The sequence below is a fragment of the Cololabis saira genome, chromosome 18, assembly GCF_033807715.1.
Source record: "Cololabis saira isolate AMF1-May2022 chromosome 18, fColSai1.1, whole genome shotgun sequence".
NCBI lineage: Eukaryota > Metazoa > Chordata > Actinopteri > Beloniformes > Belonidae > Cololabis > Cololabis saira.
Genome location: NC_084604.1, coordinates 428,816 through 456,085, shown reverse-complemented (window position 1 = coordinate 456,085; position 27,270 = coordinate 428,816). Strand labels below are relative to the sequence as shown.

The window sequence follows — 27,270 nt, the reverse complement described above, 5'->3', positions numbered from 1 at the left end:
GAGGTGTTCCAGGCATGTCCCTCCAGGAGGAGACCCCGGGGAAGACCCAGGACACAATGGAGAGACTATGTCTCTCAGCTGGCCTGGGAACGCCTCGGACTCCCCTCGGAAGAGCTTGAGGAAGAGCTGGATGAAGTGTCTGGGGTGAAGGAAGTCTGGGCATCTCTGTTGAGACTGCTGCCCCCGCGACCCGGGAACGGATAAGCGGCGGACGATGGATGGATGGATGGATGGATGGATGGATGGATGGATGAATTGAATTGAAATTATCCAGAGTAAAACCTGAGCTGACACACTGTGACAGAAAGTAACCGCTAAAATCCCAAAACTCAGCACAGGGGGATGAGCTCCAGAGGGAACTAGCCCTCGGGAACATCGTAGCAGGTGGTGTCCCAATCCCTAGGGAAGATTACAAGGGCGCTACCGCTTGTGGCTTTATTTTTAGGGTGAAGTGGTAGTGGGTGAGGGCTAGTGGTAGAAAGTAGGGTGAACATTGAGATTGGCCCAAAGTCCTCTCAGCTTTACTTGGGAGCAGAGAATAAAGTCTCTCTGGTTGCAAACGCCAGGTCCTTCAGTGGTAGGAGCTGCCAGCTGCAGGTTTTAGCGTGATTCACTATCAGCCCGGGTTAAGTCTGAACATGAACAGCTCTCTCTGCCTTATGGGAGCTGCCCTCTGGGTGCAGCGTGGTTGCTCAGCAGCCGCACACAAGCGTCTGGTGTCGGTCCGTGACACGTCTCAAAGTGAGCCGGGGCCCCTCCCCCATGCTGCCCTCTCCCCCTGCTGCCCTCCCCCCCTGCTGCCCCCCCTGCTGCCCCCCCCCCCCCCCCCTCTCCTGCTGCCCTCTCCCCCTGCTGCCCTCCCCCCCTGCTGCCCCCCCCCCCCCCCCTTCCCTCCCCTGACCAACAGACTAAACTTCCAGGGGACCTCAGATCCCTGCAGGTCTCAGCAGAGCTTTGAACGGCATCCTGGAGGGGTATCACAACACGCATGCATACCCCATATCCGTACCACGGAGAAGGTACACTACCTCGTAGCAACCAGGGGTTATTTTCACGTGTACGTCACATGTAGGCCCTGTCCCAATCCCCCACTACCCCTACTTTTCAGCCCTACCCCTAAATTTTGCGCGTTCCCGTGAGGGTAGTGGTGTCCCAATTCCTCTTTTCACCTAGGGGGAGTGCGGAAAACGAGGGCGAGTGGTTATGAATCTAGCCCTACAGAGCAAGGGTTTTCAGTTGCACACTAGCTGACCTAGGGCCAGAAAAATTTCCCAGAATGCTTTTCGTCGTCATTTGCGGACTGAATCAAAAAAAAAAACATGGTGGACATTTCTTATTTTTTAGTGAGTAAAATCAATATTTTGAGTTAGTTTCTGCATAAAAATGCATTTTGATTACATTTCTAGCCAGAAATATATATTTTACTTTCATAATATTCACTCAGTGAATGTACATAATCACTCGCTTGCCCGTTGTTGCGAAGTCTTTTTCAAACCTCGCCAGAATAATGGCTGATTTATGGTTCTGCGTTACACCAACGCAGAGCCTTCGGCGTAGGTTACGCGGCGACGCGCGCCGTACCCTACTACGCCGTAGGCTCTGCGTCAATTTAACGCAGAACCATAAATCAGCTCCCGGCCGGCAGGCATCAACATCCCGAAATTTTCGGAGCAAATTTCTTAACAGGCATAGCTACAACTGTTAGATTTCATCTATTAAACCAACATTTATCTTCCTAAATGATTTATTTCAGCCGGTGGTAATTCTCCACAGAGCTGCAGGTTTCTCCCCGGGACGACGGCGCAGGTTGACCCGGCCGTGAGCTGCTGCTCCTGCCCCGGGCCGGCGGCTCTTCTCCGAAAACATCGGATCAAATTTCTTAACAGGCGTTATTAGGATAAACTGAGCCCAGGTTGGGGATCTTAACGGTTACTTTTACGCCTGAAAAAATATTAAAACTTAATAAAGTGGCATATTAACAGCGCTACAGCGGAAATTAAAACAGCTTTTGGCTCTCTGCTTCCTGATATGGTGTGACATATGTGCAAACGTAACTACGCAGTCTCTTACGTACCCGAACGTAAACCACGCAGTGAAGTAGCAAGCAAAATTAAGGGGTTGTGCTGAAAGTAGGGGTAGTGGGAGTATTGGGACAGGTCCCTGGGAAGATTTCAAGTGCCCTAAAATCTGTGGTTTCATTTTTAGGGGTAGTAGTAGTGAGGGAGGGCTAGTGGTAGAAAGTAGGGGGTGTATTGGGATTGGCCCGTAATCACACTTTTGGCAAAAAGAAATCCGGCAAGCGCAAAAGTGGATGTGTGTGAACCATTCTTAGCTACATAAACATACACAATGTCGTTAGGACAAGTTTTTATCAGTTACGCCTCCTGGCCAGAGTGAAATCTTTTTAAAATCGTCCCAACCTGGAGAAAGCTGTTCATGCTCTAATCAGCTCCAGATCAGACTATTGTAATGCACTATATGTTGGCGTCTCCAAGACCTCTATCAGCCTTCAACTAGTGCAGAATGCAGCTGCCCGTCTTTTAACTATCCCTAAAAGACGTGAGCACTCCGGTTACTCCGGTCCTCTATTCACTCCATTGGCTTCCTGTCCATTTTAGAATTGATTTTAAGCTTTTAATGTTTGTTTTTAAAGCCCTCAACGGCCTTGCCCCACTCATGGCAGGGCATTGAGATCCTCAAACCAACTGCTGTTGGAAGTGCCAGGTCAAAGTTCAAGCGCTGGGGCGGCCGAGCCTTTTCAACCCCCCCTCCCCGGCTCTGGAACAAGCTCCCCTGCAACTTACACACCATCTCTGACCTGGGTCTTTTTAAATCAAGGCTTAAAACCTATTTATTTAGAATGGCTTTTCATACCCAGTAGTGTGGTGACACTTTTTACTCTTTGTTTTATTCTATTTATTTTTTTGCTGTCTTATGATTGTATGTTGTATTTCTGTATGTTTTATTCTGTAAAGCATTTGGCTCACCTAGAGGTGGCTGTAAAGGGCTGTATAAATAAAGTACATTTACATAAACACTGCTTCCCAGATTGTTGACGTGCTCTGTGTTTGGCTGCCTACATCTAGAAATCTTCATGAAAACCTAGGCAGAGCGGGAGGCGGACAGTCACCCGGCAGGATGGTCCTGTACAGGAAGGCGAAGTGTTTCAGCAGCCAGGGGTGGTTGAAGTGGCTGATGGCGAAGTGCCGCTGCACTAGGAACATGTACTGGAACAGAGAGCGGGTGGTGTACGTCCCGTAGGCCACGCCCTCGTACAGCGAGCCGTCCGTCACGTCCTGCAGGAGGACCATGGACTTCTCCATGATGGACAGGACCTGCTTGGTCCAGAGGTACGCCTCCTGCAGGTAACCTGGAACAGAGGAATGTGAGACGGTGTCTCAGGTTAGACCAGGGATCGGCAACCCAAAATGTTTTAGAGCCATATTGGACCAAAAACACAAAAAACAAATATTTCTGGAGCCGCAAAAAATGAAAAGTCTTGTATAAGCCTTAGAATGAAGACAACACATGCTGCATGTAGCTATATTAGTTATAACTTGCTACTCGGCTGCAAATGTAGCTTGCTAATGTCTTTCCACATGACTCTTTTTGTTACGTGAATCTATGGAAGAGTATTAGGGCCAGGCAGGAGAAAAATAAAAATAATATTTTAGCGGAGGAAGATTTTCTTTTTCATTATGCATTATAAAAGTCAAAATGCTGAGAAAAAAGTTGAAATTTTGAGAAAAAAGTCAAAATGTCGAGAAAAAAGTCAAAATGTTGAGATTAACTTGAAGTACAATTTCTTTATTTTCTTTATTCTTGAAATTGTATTTCAACATTAATCTCGACATTTTGACTTCTTTCTCAAAGTGCATAATGAAAAAAAAATCTTCCCCTCTCAAATATGTTTTCTCCTGCATGGCCCTGATACTCTTCCGTACAAATCTTCATTAACACGAATGTTGAGATGTAATATTTATTCTACACATTTTTACAGGATTGGAAAACGTTAAGAATGTTTGTGTCATGTTTGTGCTCCTAAAGAAACCATATTAAAACAAAAAATATATTTCCCTCCCCCATCGATTTCCATTTTCAAACATTTTTGAAAAAGCTCCAGGAGCCACCAGGGCGGCGCTAAAGAGCTGCATGCAGCTCTAGAGCCGCGGGTTGAGACCCCCGGGTTAGACAGTCCTCACGGGGGGACGAGGACGACGATGTGGAAGTAGATGGTGGAGAGAGCACTGGAGAGAGCAGCGAGCCTGAAAGGCCTGAGGGAAAAATCCTGTGGATTTCAGCGGAGGATCACGAGCTCAAATACATGGAGATCATTTGGCCGGAAGTGTCTCATTAGATATTTTATCACACCAGCTCAACATGGTCACTATTCTGGTTCCTCCAGTTGCTGGAGGACGTTGTCATTCCCAGGAAGCCAATCATTACCTGTTTTGGGCCGGTCCAAAAATAAATATTGTCTGGCGTAACGTTCACACAGAACCAGTGATTATATTTGGGGAGGACGTTGCATTAAATTAGGACGAACTCTTCCTTGGGCTTGTACGTTCAACCACTGTAAGTTCTGAAACTAAACACTTATTTGGAATACTGAGCTTAGCTGCAAGAATAGCAATAACAAAGAAATGGCTTAAGCCAGACATCCCATCTCTAGATGAATGGTATAATATAATTTATGATATATTTGTGATGGAAAGAAATTACTTTCTCAATGAGGCTGCAGCAATATAAATTCAAAGACATCTGGGAGCAATGGAAAATGTATATTTCCCTGAAACGCCCTGCTTTTGTTTCATTTTCTTTTCTTTTACCTCTTTTAAACAAGATTTGTTTAACTATCTATTTTCTTGTATTACTATAATAGAAAACATGAGTTCATGTGTTCTGTTATAACAAGTTTTGTGAGTGGAAAAAAACTAGTTGGAGCACTGTGTTGAAACAAGTAACTATGCGATAAAGATGTATGTATTGTTGACATGTGATTCCAAACAAAAATAAAATAAAAAAAAGAAAGAAAGGCTTGAGGAGGAGGCTTTTTAAAAACATGCTCCGAGCAGAAGATTTATCTCGTCCATTGTTCCTCACATAACCCGTGCAGCTCACACCTACCGGACAGTCCCGTTTATTATGCCAGGATGTCCAGTCTGAACTTACTGGCAACCATCATTTTATTTCAAGTATCCAGAAGTTCTGTGAGGAAAGAAACAACTCCCACTTCTGATGCAGCCTAGTCCTGGTGCATCTGTGCAGCCAGGGGTGTAAAGGCTGATTATACTTCTGCATCAAAACTAGATGTAGGTATTTAAAAACTAAAGCCACATTCAGCAAATGAAAGGATCATTTTAATGTTTATTCTAAATCTCTGAGATTGGCAAATAATAACCATTGAAGTTATATTCAGTGTTTGAACGGTTGAGCCTCATGTGATGATGTCCTTTTATTTGATCTTATTTTAGTCAAGTTAATTATCTATAGACAAACTGATGCTGGAAGGTCTTTGCAGGAGAAGCCTAGGATTTACTGAATCAAAGGCTTCAGCCAAGACACTGAAGGATGCTACACTTTCTTGATTGCTTGATTAAAAAGTGAGGCCATATGAATCTTGTCAGTAATAACGAGATTACTGAAGACCATAGATGCTGGCAAATGAGAAGTATGTTTATTTTACATTGACTTACTGTTTTCAAAAACATCCTTGCATCTGAACCACAAGTAGTAAATTTCTCTTTGAATTAACACATTTTTGGCAGTCCTGATCGCCTGCGTGGTTTTATTTCTACATTAGCCCAAAGCGAGCCAGTCAGCAGCTGTCGGAGAGGAGCAGGCTTTCTTCGGATGGATGAGTTGCCTCAAACCCTGAGAAAAGCAGGGACTGATGGGATTCCTAATCCTAATTCATTCAAAGGGGCATGTATATTGATAATTGAATTGAATTAAAAGTATTCGTAAAGTATTCGGTCTGCTTTGGTAGGGAGAGAATTAAGTATGTCCCCGTTGACTGCATCGTGAAGAAAAGATTTCTTAAGAGAGAGAGAAGCTTATCAAAACCTCTGTTTAATATGTTTAAATCACTAGGTGACTATCTGGACTGAACCTGAATGCTTTTAGATTACCAGGAATAAATACGTGAACACAGACGTGAACGCGGACACAGACGTGAACACAGACGTAAACACAGACGTGAACACAGACGTGAACACAGACATGAACACAGACATGAACACAGACACAGACGGGAACACAGACGTGAACACGTATGTGAACACAGACGTGAACAAAGACGTGAACACAGACGTGAACACAGACGTGGACACAGACGTGAACACAGATGTGAAAACAGACACAGACGTGAACACAGACACAGACGTGAACACAGACACAGACGTGAACACAGACGTGAACATGTATGTGAACACAGACGTGAACAAAGACGTGAACACGGACGTGAACACAGATGTGAAAACAGACACAGACGTGAACATGTATGTGAACACAGACGTGAACAAAGACGTGGACACAGACGTGAACACAGACGTGAACACGGACGTGAACACAGATGTGAAAACAGACACAGACGTCAACGCAGACGTGAACACAGACGTGAACACGGACGTGAACACAGACGTGAACACAGACGTGAACATCGACACAGACGTGAACACAAACGTGAACACAGACGTGAACACGGACGTGAACACAGACGTGAACACTGACGTGAACACAGACGTGAACACAAACACAGACGTGAACACAGACGTGAACACAGACGTGAACACAGACGTGAACACAAACACAGACGTGAACACAGACGTGAACACAGACGTGAACACAGACGTGAACACAGACGTGAACACTGACGTGAACACAGACGTGAACACAAACACAGACGTGAACACAGACGTGAACACAGACGTGAACACAGACGTGAACACAGACGTGAACACGGACACAGACGTGAACACAGACGTGAACACAGACGTGAACACAGACGTGAACACTGACGTGAACACAGACGTGAACACAGACGTGAACACAAACACAGACGTGAACACAGACACAGACGTGAAAAAAGACGTGAACACAAACAGACGTGAACACAAACGTGAACACAGACAGACGTGAACACAGACGTGAACACAGACGTGAACACAAACGTGAACACAGACGTGAACACAGACGGGAACACAAACACAGACGTGAACACAGACACAGACGTGAACACAGACACAGACGTGAACACAGACACAGACGTGAACACAGACGTGAACACAAACGTGAACACAGACGTGAACACAGACGTGAACACAGACGTGAACACAAACACAGACGTGAACACAGACGTGAACACAAACACAGACGTGAACACAGACACAGACGTGAACACAGACGTGAACACAAACGTGAACACAGACGTGAACACAGACGTGAACACAGACGGGAACACAGACGTGAACACAGACGTGAACACAGACACAGACGTGAACACAGACACAGACGTGAACACAGACGTGAACACAAACGTGAACACAGACGTGAACACAGACGTGAACACAGACGGGAACACAGACGTGAACACAGATGTGAACACAAACACAAACGTGAACACAGACGTGAACACAGACGTGAACACAAACACAAACGTGAACACAGACGTGAACACAGACGTGAACACAAACACAAAGTGAACACAGAGGTGAACACAGACGTGAACACAAACACAGACATGAAAACACAAGGGTGAACACAGACGTGAACACAGACGTGAACACAAACACAAACGTGAACACAGACGTGAACACAGACGTGAACACAAACACAGACGTGAACACAGACGTGAACACGGACGTGAAAACAGACGTGAACAAAGACGTGAACATAGACGTGAAAACAGACAGACGTGAAAACAGACAGACGTGAACACAGACGTGAACACAGACGTGAACAAAGACGTGAACACGGACGTGAAAACAGACGTGAACAAAGACGTGAACATAGACGTGAAAACAGACAGACGTGAAAACAGACAGACGTGAACATAGACGTGAAAACAGACAGACGTGAAAACAGACAGACGTGAACACAGACGTGAACACAGACGTGAACACAAACGTGAACACAGACAGACGTGAACACAGACGTGAACACAAACACAGACGTGAACACAGACGTGAACACAGACGTGAACACAGACGTGAACACGGACACAGACGTGAACACAGATGTGAACACAGACGTGAACACAGACGTGAACACTGACGTGAACACAGACGTGAACACAAACACTCAGACGTGAACACAGACACAGACGTGAAAAAAGACGTGAACACAAACAGACGTGAACACAAACGTGAACACAGACAGACGTGAACACAGAGGTGAACACAAACGTGAACACAGACGTGAACACAGACGGGAACACAAACACAGACGTGAACACAGACACAGACGTGAACACAGACACAGACGTGAACACAGACGTGAACACAGACGTGAACACAAACACAGACGTGAACACAGACGTGAACACAGACGTGAACACAGACGGGAACACAGACGGGAACACAGACGGGAACACAGACGTGAACACAGACGTGAACACAAACACAGACGTGAACACAGACGGGAACACAGACGTGAACACAAACACAGACGTGAACACAGACACAGACGTGAACACAGACGTGAACACAAACGTGAACACAGACGTGAACACAGACGTGAACACAGACGGGAACACAGACGTGAACACAGACGTGAACACAGACACAGACGTGAACACAGACACAGACGTGAACACAGACGTGAACACAAACGTGAACACAGACGTGAACACAGACGTGAACACAGACGGGAACACAGACGGGAACACAGACGTGAACACAGACACAGACGTGAACACAGACACAGACGTGAACACAGACGTGAACACAGACGTGAACACAGATGTGAACACAAACACAAACGTGAACACAGACGTGAACACAGACGTGAACACAGACGTGAACACAAACACAAACGTGAACACAGACGTGAACACAGACGTGAACACAAACACAAAGTGAACACAGAGGTGAACACAGACGTGAACACAAACACAGACGTGAACACAGACGTGAACACGGACGTGAACACAGACGTGAACACAAACACAAACGTGAACACAGACGTGAACACAGACGTGAACACAAACACAAAGTGAACACAGAGGTGAACACAGACGTGAACACAGACGTGAACACAGACGTGAACACAAACGTGAACACAGACGTGAACACAGACGTGAACACAGACGTGAACACAAACACAAACGTGCACACAGACGTGAACACAGACGTGAACACAAACACAGACGTGAACACAGACGTGAACACGGACGTGAAAACAGACGTGAACAAAGACGTGAACATAGACGTGAAAACAGACAGACGTGAAAACAGACAGACGTGAACACAGACGTGAACACAGACGTGAACACAGACGTGAACACAAACGTGAACACAGACAGACGTGAACACAGACGTGAACACAGACCTGAACACAGACCTGAACACAGACCTGAACACAGACGTGAAAACATAGACGTGAACACAGACCTGAACACAGACCTGAACACAGACGTGAAAACATAGACGTGAACACAGATGTGAACACGGACGTGAACACAAACAGACGTGAACACAGACAGACGTGAACACAGACAGACGTGAACACAGACGTGAACACGGACGTGAACACGGACGTGAACACGGACGTGAACACAGACGTGAACACAGACGTGAACACGGACGTGAACACAGACACAGACGGACGTGAAAACAGACGTGAACACAGACGTGAACACAGACACAGACGTGAACACAGACGTGAACACAGACGTGAACACAGACACAGACGTGAACACAGACGTGAACACGGACACAGACGTGAACACAGACGTGAACACAGACGTGAACACAGACGTGAAAAACAGACACAGACGTGAACACAGACGTGAACACAGACGGGAACACAGACGGGAACACGGACGTGAACACAGACGTGAACACAGACACAGACGTGAACACAGACGTGAACACGGACACAGACGTGAACACAGACGTGAACACGGACATGAACACAGACGTGAACACAGACGTGAAAAACAGACACAGACGTGAACACAGACGTGAACACAGACGGGAACACAGACGGGAACACAGACGTGAACACAGACGTGAACACAGACACAGACGTGAACACAGACACAGACGTGAACACAGACGTGAACACAGACGTGAACACAAACGTGAACACAGACGTGAACACAGACGTGAACACAGACGGGAACACAGACGTGAACACAGACGTGAACACGGACGTGAAAAGAGACAGACGTGAAAACAGACAGACGTGAACACAGACATGAACACAGACGTGAACACAAACGTGAACACAGACGTGAACACAGACGTGAACACATAGACGTGAACACAGACAGACGTGAACACGGACGTGAACACAGACGTGAAAACAGACGTGAAAACAGACGTGAACACAGACCTGAACACAGACCTGAACACAGACGTGAAAACATAGACGTGAACACAGATGTGAACACGGACGTGAACACAGACGTGAACACAGACGTGAACACAGACGTGAACACGGACGTGAACACAGACGTGAACACAGACTTGAACACGGACGTGAACACAGACACAGACGGACGTGAACACTGACGTGAACACGGACGTGAACACAGACGTGAACACAGACGTGAACACGGACACAGACGTGAACAGGGACGTGAACACGGACATGAACACAGACGTGAACACAGACGTGAACACAGACACAGACGTGAACACAGACGTGAACACGGACGTGAACACAGACACAGACGTGAACACAGACGTGAACACGGATGTGAACACAGACGTGAACACAGACGTGAACACGGACGTGAACACAGACGTGAACACAGACGTGAACACAGACACAGACGTGAACACAGACACAGACGTGAACACAGACGTGAACACAGACGTGAACACAGACATGAACACATAGACGTGAACACAGACATGAACACATAGACGTGAACACACACAGACGTGAACACGGACGTGAACACAGACGTTAACACAGACGTGAACACAGACCTGAACGCAGACCTGAACACAGACGTGAACACAGACACAGACGGACGTGAACACTGACGTAAACACGGACGTGAACACAGATGTGAACACAGACACAGACGGACGTGAACACTGACGTAAACACGGACGTGAACACAGATGTGAACACAGACGCGAACACGGACACAGATGTGACCACGGACGTGAACATGGACATGAACACAGACGTGAACACAGAGGTGAACACGGATGTGAACACAGACGTGAACACAGACGTGAACACAGACCTGAAAACAGACGTGAACACAGACCTGAACACAGACCTGAACACAGACCTGAACACAGACGTGAACACATAGACGTGAACACAGAGGTGAACACGGACGTGAACACAGACAGACGTGAACACAGACGTGAACACAGACGTGAACACAGACGTGAACACGGACGTGAACACAGACGTGAACACAGACGTGAACACAGACGTGAACACAGACGTGAACACGGACGTGAACACAGACACAGACGGACGTGAACACTAACGTGAACACGGACGTGAACACAGACGTGAACACGGACACAGACGTGAACACGGACATGAACACGGACGTGAACACAGACGTGAACACAGACGTGAACACAGACGTGAACACAGACGTGAACACAGACACAGACGTGAACACGGACATGAACACGGACGTGAACACAGACGTGAACACAGACGTGAACACAGACGTGAACACAGACGTGAACACGGACGTGAACACAGACGTGAACACAGACGTGAACACAGACGTGAACACAGACGTGAACACGGACGTGAACACAGACACAGACGGACGTGAACACTGACGTGAACACGGACGTGAACACAGACGTGAACACAGACACAGACGTGAACACAGACACAGACGTGAACACAGACGTTAACACAGACGTGAACACAGACACAGACGTGAACACAGACGTGAACACAGACACAGACGTGAACACAGACGTGAACACAGACGGGAACACGGATGTGAACACAGACGTGAACAAAGACGTGAACACAGACGTGAACACGGACGTGAACACGGACGTGAACACAGACGTGAACACAGACGTGGAAAAAGACGTGAACACAGACGTGAAAACAGAGACGGACGTGAACACAGACGTGAACACGGACGTGAACACAGATGTGAAAACAGAGACGGACGTGAACACGGACGTGAACATCGACACAGACGTGAACACAAATGTGAACACAGACGTGAACACAGACGTGAATACAGACGTGAACACAGACACAGACGTGAACATGGACGTGAACATCGACACAGACGTGAACACAAACGTGAACACAGACGTGAACACAGACGTGAACACGGACGTGAACACAGACGTGAACACAGACACAGACGTGAACACAGACGTGAGAACACAAACAAAGACGTGAACACAGACGTGAACACAGACGTGAACACTGACATGAAGACAGACGTGAACACAGACATGAACACAGACGTGAACACAGACGTGAACACAGACGTAAACACAGACGTAAACACAGACGTGAACACAGACGTGAACACAAACACAGATTTGAACACAGACGTGAACACAAACGTGAACACTGACAGACGGGAACACAGACGTGAACACAAACACAAACGTGAACACAGACGTGAACACAAACACAGACGTGAACACAAACAGAGACGTGAAAAAAGACGTGAACACAGACGTGAACACAGACGTGAACACAGACGTGAAAACAAACGTGAACACAGACGTGAACACAGACGGGAACACTGACGTGAACACAGACGTGAACACAGACGTGAACACAAACACAGACGTGAACACAGACGTGAACACAGAAAAAGACGTGAACACAGACACAGAAGTAAACACAGACGTGAACACAAACGTGAACACAGACGTGAACACAGACGTGAACACAAACACAAACGTGAACACAGACGTGAACACAGACGTGAACACAAACACAAGGTGAACACAGACGTGAACACAAACACAGACGTGAACACGGACGTGAACACAGACCTGAACACAGACGTGAACACAGACGTGAAAACATAGACGTGAACACAGACGTGAACACGGACGTGAACACAGACAGACGTGAACACAGACGTGAACACAAACGTGAACACAGACGGGAACACAGACGTGAACACAGACGTGAACACAGACGTGAACACAGACAGACGTGAACACAGACGTGAACACAGACGGACGTGAACACTGACGTGAACACGGATGTGAACACAGACGTGAACACAGACGTGAACACAGACGTGAACACAGACGTGAACACAAACGTGAACACAGACGGGAACACAGACGTGAACACAGACGTGAACACAGACGTGAACACAGACAGACGTGAACACAGACGTGAACACAGACGGACGTGAACACTGACGTAAACACGGACGTGAACACAGATGTGAACACAGACGTGAACACGGACACAGATGTGACCACGGACGTGAACATGGACATGAACACAGACGTGAACACAGAGGTGAACACGGATGTGAACACAGACGTGAACACAGACGTGAACACAGACCTGAAAACAGACGTGAACACAGACCTGAACACAGACCTGAACACAGACCTGAACACAGACGTGAACACATAGACGTGAACACAGAGGTGAACACGGACGTGAACACAGACAGACGTGAACACAGACGTGAACACAGACGTGAACACAGACGTGAACACGGACGTGAACACAGACGTGAACACAGACGTGAACACAGACGTGAACACAGACGTAAACACGGACGTGAACACAGACACAGACGGACGTGAACACTGACGTGAACACGGACGTGAACACAGACGTGAACACGGACACAAGGTGAACACAGACGTGAACACAAACACAGACGTGAACACGGACGTGAAAACATAGACGTGAACACAGATGTGAACACGGACGTGAACACAGACAGACGTGAACACAGACGTGAACACAAACGTGAACACAGACGGGAACACAGACGTGAACACAGACGTGAACACAGACGTGAACACAGACAGACGTGAACACAGACGTGAACACAGACGGACGTGAACACTGACGTGAACACGGATGTGAACACAGACGTGAACACAGACGTGAACACAGACGTGAACACAGACGTGAACACAAACGTGAACACAGACGGGAACACAGACGTGAACACAGACGTGAACACAGACGTGAACACAGACAGACGTGAACACAGACGTGAACACAGACGTGAACACAGACGGACGTGAACACTGACGTAAACACGGACGTGAACACAGATGTGAACACAGACGTGAACACGGACACAGATGTGACCACGGACGTGAACATGGCCACATGAACACAGACGTGAACACAGACGTGAACACAGACGTGAACACAGACGTGAACACAGACGTGAACACAGACGTGAACACAGACAGACGTGAACACAGACGTGAACACAGACGGACGTGAACACTGACGTAAACACGGACGTGAACACAGATGTGAACACAGACGTGAACACGGACACAGATGTGACCACGGACGTGAACATGGACATGAACACAGACGTGAACACAGAGGTGAACACGGATGTGAACACAGACGTGAACACAGACGTGAACACAGACCTGAAAACAGACGTGAACACAGACCTGAACACAGACCTGAACACAGACCTGAACACAGACGTGAACACATAGACGTGAACACAGAGGTGAACACGGACGTGAACACAGACAGACGTGAACACAGACGTGAACACAGACGTGAACACAGACGTGAACACGGACGTGAACACAGACGTGAACACAGACGTGAACACAGACGTGAACACAGACGTAAACACGGACGTGAACACAGACACAGACGGACGTGAACACTGACGTGAACACGGACGTGAACACAGACGTGAACACAAACACAGACGTGAACACGGACGTGAAAACATAGACGTGAACACAGATGTGAACACGGACGTGAACACAGACAGACGTGAACACAGACGTGAACACAAACGTGAACACAGACGGGAACACAGACGTGAACACAGACGTGAACACAGACGTGAACACAGACAGACGTGAACACAGACGTGAACACAGACGGACGTGAACACTGACGTGAACACGGATGTGAACACAGACGTGAACACAGACGTGAACACAGACGTGAACACAGACGTGAACACAAACGTGAACACAGACGGGAACACAGACGTGAACACAGACGTGAACACAGACGTGAACACAGACAGACGTGAACACAGACGTGAACACAGACGGACGTGAACACTGACGTAAACACGGACGTGAACACAGATGTGAACACAGACGTGAACACGGACACAGATGTGACCACGGACGTGAACATGGCCACATGAACACAGACGTGAACACAGACGTGAACACAGACGTGAACACAGACCTGAAAACAGACGTGAACACAGACGTGAACACAGACACAGACGTGAACACAGACGTGAACACGGACCTGAACACAGACACAGACGTGAACACGGACGTGAACACAGACACAGACGTGAACACAGACGTGAACAAAGACGTGAACACAGACATGAACACGGATGTGAACACAGACGTGAACACAGACGTGAACACAGACATGAACACGGACGTGAACACAGACGTGAACACAGACGTGGACACAGACGTGAACACAGACGTGAACACGGACGTGAACACAGACGTGGACACAGACGTGAACACAGACGTGAACACGGACGTGAACACAGATGTGAAAACAGACACAGACGTGAACACGGACGTGAACACGGACGTGAACACAGATGTGAAAACAGACACAGACGTGAACACGGACGTGAACACAGACGTGAACACGGACGTGAACACCGATGTGAAAACAGACACAGACGTGAACACTGACGTGAACACAGACGTGAACACGGACGTGAACATCGACACAGACGTGAACACAAATGTGAACACAGACGTGAACACAGACGTGAACACAGACGTGAATACAGACGTGAACACAGACACAGACGTGAACACAGACGTGAACACAAACACAGACGTGAACACGGACACAGACGTGAACACAGACGTGAACACTGACGTGAACACAGACGTGAACACAGACGTGAACACAGAAGTGAACACGGACGTGAACACGGACGTGAACACAGACGTGAACACAGACGTGAACACAAACACAGACGTGAACACAAACCTGAACACGGACGTGAACACAGACCTGAACACAGACGTGAACACAGACGTGAACACAGATCTGAACACGGACGTGAACACAGACAGACGTGAACACAGGCGTGAACACAGACAGACGTGAACACAGACGTGAACACAAACGTGAACACAGACGGGAACACAGACGTGAACACAGACGTGAACACAGACAGACGTGAACACAGACGTGAACACAGACACAGACGTGAACACAGACGTGAACACAGACACAGACGTGAACACAGACACAGACGTAAAAACAGACGTGAACACAAACGTGAACACAGACGTGAACACAGACGGGAACACAGACGTGAACACAAACACAGACGTGAACACAGACGTGAACACAGACACAGACGTGAACACAGACACAGACGTAAAAACAGACGTGAACACAAACGTGAACACAGACGTGAACACAGACGGGAACACAGACGTGAACACAGACGTGAACACAAACACAAACGTGAACACAGACGTGAACACAGACGTGAACACAAACACAAGGTGAACACAGACGTGAACACAGACGTGAACACAAACACGGACATGAACACAGACGTGAACACAGACGTGAACACAGACGTGAACACAGACACAGACGTGAACACAGACGTGAACACAGACACAGACGTGAACACAGACGTGAACACAGACGTGGACACGGATGTGAACACAGACGTGAACAAAGAAGTGAACACAGACATGAACACGGACGTGAACACAGACGTGAACACAGACGTGGACACGGATGTGAACACAGACGTGAACAAAGAAGTGAACACAGACATGAACACGGACGTGAACACAGACGTGAACACAGACGTGGACACAGACGTGAACACAGACACAGACGTGAACACAGACGTGAACACAGACGGGAACACGGATGTGAACACAGACGTGAACAAAGACGTGAACACAGACGTGAACACGGACGTGAACACGGACGTGAACACAGACGTGAACACAGACGTGGAAAAAGACGTGAACACAGACGTGAAAACAGAGACGGACGTGAACACAGACGTGAACACGGACGTGAACACAGACGTGAACACGGACGTGAACATCGACACAGACGTGAACACAAATGTGAACACAGACGTGAACACAGACGTGAATACAGACGTGAACACAGACACAGACGTGAACATGGACGTGAACATCGACACAGGCGTGAACACAAACGTGAACACAGACGTGAACACAGACACAGACGTGAACACGGACGTGAACACAGACACAGACGTGAACACAGACGTGAGAACACAAACACAAACGTGAACACTGACATGAAGACAGACGTGAACACAGAGGTGAACACAGACGTGAACACAGACGTGAACACAGACGTAAACACAGACGTGAACACAAACACAGATTTGAACACAGACGTGAACACAAACGTGAACACTGACAGACGGGAACACAGACGTGAACACAAACACAAACGTGAACACAGACGTGAACACAAACACAGACGTGAACACAAACAGAGACGTGAAAAAAGACGTGAACACAGACGTGAACACAAACGTGAACACAGACAGACGGGAACACAGACGTGAACACAGACGTGAAAACAAACGTGAACACAGACGTGAACACAGACGTGAACACAGACGTGAACACAGACGTGAACACAAACACAGACGTGAACACAGACGTGAACACAAACACAGACGTGAACACAGACGTGAACACAGAAAAAGACGTGAACACGGACACAGAAGTAAACACAGACGTGAACACAAACGTGAACACAGACGTGAACACAGATGTGAACACAAACACAAACGTGAACACAGACGTGAACACAAACACAAGGTGAACACAGACGTGAACACAAACACAGACGTGAACACGGACGTGAACACAGACCTGAACACAGACGTGAACACAGACGTGAAAACATAGACGTGAACACAGATGTGAACACGGACGTGAACACAGACAGACGTGAACACAGACGTGAACACAAACGTGAACACAGACGGGAACACAGACGTGAACACAGACGTGAACACAGACGTGAACACAGACAGACGTGAACACAGACGTGAACACAGACGGACGTGAACACTGACGTGAACACGGATGTGAACACAGACGTGAACACAGACGGACGTGAACACAGACGTGAACACAGACGTGAACACAGACGTGAACACAGACGTGAAAACAAACGTGAACACAGACGGGAACACAGACGTGAACACAGACGTGAACACAGACGTGAACACAGACAGACGTGAACACTGACGTGAACACGGATGTGAACACAGACGTGAACACAGACGTGAACACGGATGTGAACACAGACGTGAACACAGACGTGAACACAGACGTGAACACAGACGTGAACACAGACGGGAACACAGACACAGACGGACGTGAACACTGACGTGATACAGACGTGAACACAGAAGTGAACACAGACACAGACGTGAACACTGACGTGAACACGGATGTGAACACAGGCGTGAACACAGACGTGAACACGGACACAGACGTGAACACGGACGTGAACACGGACATGAACACAGACGTGAACACAGACGTGAACACAGACACAGACGTGAACACAGACGTGAACACGGACCTGAACACAGACACAGACGTGAACACGGACGTGAACACAGACACAGACGTGAACACAGACGTGAACACAGACATGAACACGGATGTGAACACAGACGTGAACAAAGACGTGAACACAGACATGAACACGGACGTGAACACAGACGTGAACACAGACGTGGACACAGACGTGAACACAGACGTGAACACGGACGTGAACACAGACGTGGACACAGACGTGAACACAGACGTGAACACGGACGTGAACACAGATGTGAAAACAGACACAGACGTGAACACGGACGTGAACACGGACGTGAACACAGATGTGAAAACAGACACAAACGTGAACACGGACGTGAACACAGACGTGAACACGGACGTGAACACAGATGTGAAAACAGACACAGACGTGAACACGGACGTGAACACGGACGTGAACATCGACACAGACGTGAACACAAATGTGAACACAGACGTGAACACAGACGTGAACACAGACGTGAACACAGACGTGAACACAGACGTGAACACAGACGTGAACACAGACGTGAACACAAACACAGACGTGAACACAGACGTGAACACAAACACAGACGTGAACACAGACGTGAACACAGAAAAAGACGTGAACACGGACACAGAAGTAAACACAGACGTGAACACAAACGTGAACACAGACGTGAACACAGATGTGAACACAAACACAAACGTGAACACAGACAGACGGGAACACAGACGTGAACACAGACGTGAAAACAAACGTGAACACAGACGTGAACACAGACGTGAACACAGACGTGAACACAGACGTGAACACAAACACAGACGTGAACACAGACGTGAACACAAACACAGACGTGAACACAGACGTGAACACAGAAAAAGACGTGAACACGGACACAGAAGTAAACACAGACGTGAACACAAACGTGAACACAGACGTGAACACAGATGTGAACACAAACACAAACGTGAACACAGACGTGAACACAAACACAAGGTGAACACAGACGTGAACACAAACACAGACGTGAACACGGACGTGAACACAGACCTGAACACAGACGTGAACACAGACGTGAAAACATAGACGTGAACACAGATGTGAACACGGACGTGAACACAGACAGACGTGAACACAGACGTGAACACAAACGTGAACACAGACGGGAACACAGACGTGAACACAGACGTGAACACAGACGTGAACACAGACAGACGTGAACACAGACGTGAACACAGACGGACGTGAACACTGACGTGAACACGGACGTGAACACAGACGTGGACACAGACGTGAACACAGACGTGAACACGGACGTGAACACAGATGTGAAAACAGACACAGACGTGAACACGGACGTGAACACGGACGTGAACACAGATGTGAAAACAGACACAGACGTGAACACGGACGTGAACACAGACGTGAACACGGACGTGAACACCGATGTGAAAACAGACACAGACGTGAACACTGACGTGAACACAGACGTGAACACGGACGTGAACATCGACACAGACGTGAACACAAATGTGAACACAGACGTGAACACAGACGTGAACACAGACGTGAATACAGACGTGAACACAGACACAGACGTGAACACAGACGTGAACACAAACACAGACGTGAACACGGACACAGACGTGAACACAGACGTGAACACTGACGTGAACACAGACGTGAACACAGACGTGAACACAGAAGTGAACACGGACGTGAACACGGACGTGAACACAGACGTGAACACAGACGTGAACACAAACACAGACGTGAACACAAACCTGAACACGGACGTGAACACAGACCTGAACACAGACGTGAACACAGACGTGAACACAGATCTGAACACGGACGTGAACACAGACAGACGTGAACACAGGCGTGAACACAGACAGACGTGAACACAGACGTGAACACAAACGTGAACACAGACGGGAACACAGACGTGAACACAGACGTGAACACAGACAGACGTGAACACAGACGTGAACACAGACACAGACGTGAACACAGACGTGAACACAGACACAGACGTGAACACAGACACAGACGTAAAAACAGACGTGAACACAAACGTGAACACAGACGTGAACACAGACGGGAACACAGACGTGAACACAAACACAGACGTGAACACAGACGTGAACACAGACACAGACGTGAACACAGACACAGACGTAAAAACAGACGTGAACACAAACGTGAACACAGACGTGAACACAGACGGGAACACAGACGTGAACACAGACGTGAACACAAACACAAACGTGAACACAGACGTGAACACAGACGTGAACACAAACACAAGGTGAACACAGACGTGAACACAGACGTGAACACAAACACGGACATGAACACAGACGTGAACACAGACGTGAACACAGACGTGAACACAGACACAGACGTGAACACAGACGTGAACACAGACACAGACGTGAACACAGACGTGAACACAGACGTGGACACGGATGTGAACACAGACGTGAACAAAGAAGTGAACACAGACATGAACACGGACGTGAACACAGACGTGAACACAGACGTGGACACGGATGTGAACACAGACGTGAACAAAGAAGTGAACACAGACATGAACACGGACGTGAACACAGACGTGAACACAGACGTGGACACAGACGTGAACACAGACACAGACGTGAACACAGACGTGAACACAGACGGGAACACGGATGTGAACACAGACGTGAACAAAGACGTGAACACAGACGTGAACACGGACGTGAACACGGACGTGAACACAGACGTGAACACAGACGTGGAAAAAGACGTGAACACAGACGTGAAAACAGAGACGGACGTGAACACAGACGTGAACACGGACGTGAACACAGACGTGAACACGGACGTGAACATCGACACAGACGTGAACACAAATGTGAACACAGACGTGAACACAGACGTGAATACAGACGTGAACACAGACACAGACGTGAACATGGACGTGAACATCGACACAGGCGTGAACACAAACGTGAACACAGACGTGAACACAGACACAGACGTGAACACGGACGTGAACACAGACACAGACGTGAACACAGACGTGAGAACACAAACACAAACGTGAACACTGACATGAAGACAGACGTGAACACAGAGGTGAACACAGACGTGAACACAGACGTGAACACAGACGTAAACACAGACGTGAACACAAACACAGATTTGAACACAGACGTGAACACAAACGTGAACACTGACAGACGGGAACACAGACGTGAACACAAACACAAACGTGAACACAGACGTGAACACAAACACAGACGTGAACACAAACAGAGACGTGAAAAAAGACGTGAACACAGACGTGAACACAAACGTGAACACAGACAGACGGGAACACAGACGTGAACACAGACGTGAAAACAAACGTGAACACAGACGTGAACACAGACGTGAACACAGACGTGAACACAGACGTGAACACAAACACAGACGTGAACACAGACGTGAACACAAACACAGACGTGAACACAGACGTGAACACAGAAAAAGACGTGAACACGGACACAGAAGTAAACACAGACGTGAACACAAACGTGAACACAGACGTGAACACAGATGTGAACACAAACACAAACGTGAACACAGACGTGAACACAAACACAAGGTGAACACAGACGTGAACACAAACACAGACGTGAACACGGACGTGAACACAGACCTGAACACAGACGTGAACACAGACGTGAAAACATAGACGTGAACACAGATGTGAACACGGACGTGAACACAGACAGACGTGAACACAGACGTGAACACAAACGTGAACACAGACGGGAACACAGACGTGAACACAGACGTGAACACAGACGTGAACACAGACAGACGTGAACACAGACGTGAACACAGACGGACGTGAACACTGACGTGAACACGGATGTGAACACAGACGTGAACACAGACGGACGTGAACACAGACGTGAACACAGACGTGAACACAGACGTGAACACAGACGTGAAAACAAACGTGAACACAGACGGGAACACAGACGTGAACACAGACGTGAACACAGACGTGAACACAGACAGACGTGAACACTGACGTGAACACGGATGTGAACACAGACGTGAACACAGACGTGAACACGGATGTGAACACAGACGTGAACACAGACGTGAACACAGACGTGAACACAGACGTGAACACAGACGGGAACACAGACACAGACGGACGTGAACACTGACGTGATACAGACGTGAACACAGAAGTGAACACAGACACAGACGTGAACACTGACGTGAACACGGATGTGAACACAGGCGTGAACACAGACGTGAACACGGACACAGACGTGAACACGGACGTGAACACGGACATGAACACAGACGTGAACACAGACGTGAACACAGACACAGACGTGAACACAGACGTGAACACGGACCTGAACACAGACACAGACGTGAACACGGACGTGAACACAGACACAGACGTGAACACAGACGTGAACACAGACATGAACACGGATGTGAACACAGACGTGAACAAAGACGTGAACACAGACATGAACACGGACGTGAACACAGACGTGAACACAGACGTGGACACAGACGTGAACACAGACGTGAACACGGACGTGAACACAGACGTGGACACAGACGTGAACACAGACGTGAACACGGACGTGAACACAGATGTGAAAACAGACACAGACGTGAACACGGACGTGAACACGGACGTGAACACAGATGTGAAAACAGACACAAACGTGAACACGGACGTGAACACAGACGTGAACACGGACGTGAACACAGATGTGAAAACAGACACAGACGTGAACACGGACGTGAACACGGACGTGAACATCGACACAGACGTGAACACAAATGTGAACACAGACGTGAACACAGACGTGAACACAGACGTGAACACAGACGTGAACACAGACGTGAACACAGACGTGAACACAGACGTGAACACAAACACAGACGTGAACACAGACGTGAACACAAACACAGACGTGAACACAGACGTGAACACAGAAAAAGACGTGAACACGGACACAGAAGTAAACACAGACGTGAACACAAACGTGAACACAGACGTGAACACAGATGTGAACACAAACACAAACGTGAACACAGACAGACGGGAACACAGACGTGAACACAGACGTGAAAACAAACGTGAACACAGACGTGAACACAGACGTGAACACAGACGTGAACACAGACGTGAACACAAACACAGACGTGAACACAGACGTGAACACAAACACAGACGTGAACACAGACGTGAACACAGAAAAAGACGTGAACACGGACACAGAAGTAAACACAGACGTGAACACAAACGTGAACACAGACGTGAACACAGATGTGAACACAAACACAAACGTGAACACAGACGTGAACACAAACACAAGGTGAACACAGACGTGAACACAAACACAGACGTGAACACGGACGTGAACACAGACCTGAACACAGACGTGAACACAGACGTGAAAACATAGACGTGAACACAGATGTGAACACGGACGTGAACACAGACAGACGTGAACACAGACGTGAACACAAACGTGAACACAGACGGGAACACAGACGTGAACACAGACGTGAACACAGACGTGAACACAGACAGACGTGAACACAGACGTGAACACAGACGGACGTGAACACTGACGTGAACACGGATGTGAACACAGACGTGAACACAGACGGACGTGAACACAGACGTGAACACAGACGTGAACACAGACGTGAACACAGACGTGAAAACAAACGTGAACACAGACGGGAACACAGACGTGAACACAGACGTGAACACAGACGTGAACACAGACAGACGTGAACACTGACGTGAACACGGATGTGAACACAGACGTGAACACAGACGTGAACACGGATGTGAACACAGACGTGAACACAGACGTGAACACAGACGTGAACACAGACGTGAACACAGACGGGAACACAGACACAGACGGACGTGAACACTGACGTGATACAGACGTGAACACAGAAGTGAACACAGACACAGACGTGAACACTGACGTGAACACGGATGTGAACACAGGCGTGAACACAGACGTGAACACGGACACAGACGTGAACACGGACGTGAACACGGACATGAACACAGACGTGAACACAGACGTGAACACAGACACAGACGTGAACACAGACGTGAACACGGACCTGAACACAGACACAGACGTGAACACGGACGTGAACACAGACACAGACGTGAACACAGACGTGAACACAGACATGAACACGGATGTGAACACAGACGTGAACAAAGACGTGAACACAGACATGAACACGGACGTGAACACAGACGTGAACACAGACGTGGACACAGACGTGAACACAGACGTGAACACGGACGTGAACACAGACGTGGACACAGACGTGAACACAGACGTGAACACGGACGTGAACACAGATGTGAAAACAGACACAGACGTGAACACGGACGTGAACACGGACGTGAACACAGATGTGAAAACAGACACAAACGTGAACACGGACGTGAACACAGACGTGAACACGGACGTGAACACAGATGTGAAAACAGACACAGACGTGAACACGGACGTGAACACGGACGTGAACATCGACACAGACGTGAACACAAATGTGAACACAGACGTGAACACAGACGTGAACACAGACGTGAATACAGACGTGAACACAGACACAGACGTGAACACAGACGTGAACACAAACACAGACGTGAACACGGACACAGACGTGAACACAGACGTGAACACAAACACAGACGTGAACACGGACACAGACGTGAACACAGACGTGAACACTGACGTGAACACAGACGTGAACACAGACGTGAACACAGAAGTGAACACGGACGTGAACACGGACGTGAACACAGACGTGAACACAGACGTGAACACAAACACAGACGTGAACACAAACCTGAACACGGACGTGAACACAGACCTGAACACAGACGTGAACACAGACGTGAACACAGATCTGAACACGGACGTGAACACAGACAGACGTGAACACAGGCGTGAACACAGACAGACGTGAACACAGACGTGAACACAAACGTGAACACAGACGGGAACACAGACGTGAACACAGACGTGAACACAGACAGACGTGAACACAGACAGACGTGAACACAGACGTGAACACAGACGGACGTGAACACTGACGTGAACACGGATGTGAACACAGACGTGAACACAGACGTGAACACAAACACAGACGTGAACACAGACGTGAACACAGACACAGACGTGAACACAGACACAGACGTAAAAACAGACGTGAACACAAACGTGAACACAGACGTGAACACAGACGTGAACACAGACGTGAACACAAACACAAACGTGAACACAGACGTGAACACAGACGTGAACACAAACACAAGGTGAACACAGACGTGAACACAGACGTGAACACAAACACGGACATGAACACAGACGTGAACACAGACGTGAACACAGACGTGAACACAGACACAGACGTGAACACAGACGTGAACACAGACATGAACACGGATGTGAACACAGACGTGAACAAAGAAGTGAACACAGACATGAACACGGACGTGAACACAGACGTGAACACAGACGTGGACACAGACGTGAACACAGACACAGACGTGAACACAGACGTGAACACAGACGGGAACACAGATGTGAACACAGACGTGAACAAAGACGTGAACACAGACGTGAACACGGACGTGAACACGGACGTGAACACAGACGTGAACACAGACGTGGAAAAAGACGTGAACACAGACGTGAAAACAGAGACGGACGTGAACACAGACGTGAACACGGACGTGAACACAGACGTGAACACGGACGTGAATACAGACGTGAACACAGACACAGACGTGAACATGGACGTGAACATCGACACAGACGTGAACACAAACGTGAACACAGACGTGAACACAGACACAGACGTGAACACGGACGTGAACACAGACACAGACGTGAACACAGACGTGAGAACACAAACACAAACGTGAACACAGACGTGAACACTGACATGAAGACAGACGTGAACACAGAGGTGAACACAGACGTGAACACAGACGTAAACACAGACGTGAACACAAACACAGATTTGAACACAGACGTGAACACAAACGTGAACACTGACAGACGGGAACACAGACGTGAACACAAACACAAACGTGAACACAGACGTGAACACAAACACAGACGTGAACACAAACAGAGACGTGAAAAAAGACGTGAACACAGACGTGAACACAAACGTGAACACAGACAGACGGGAACACAGACGTGAACACAGACGTGAAAA

The 27,270-nt window shown here is 48.0% G+C and overlaps 1 protein-coding gene across 1 annotated transcript in view; it reads right to left on the bottom strand.

Annotated features, from left to right (window-relative positions):
- The window catches only part of dse (dermatan sulfate epimerase), a 93,477-nt gene that overhangs the window by 12,678 nt on the left and 53,529 nt on the right, over nt 1–27,270 (bottom strand). The window contains exon 4 of the mRNA XM_061746904.1: nt 3,131–3,370. Within this exon, the coding sequence (XP_061602888.1) occupies nt 3,131–3,370 (240 nt within the window). The remainder of the gene's footprint in view (nt 1–3,130; nt 3,371–27,270) is intronic.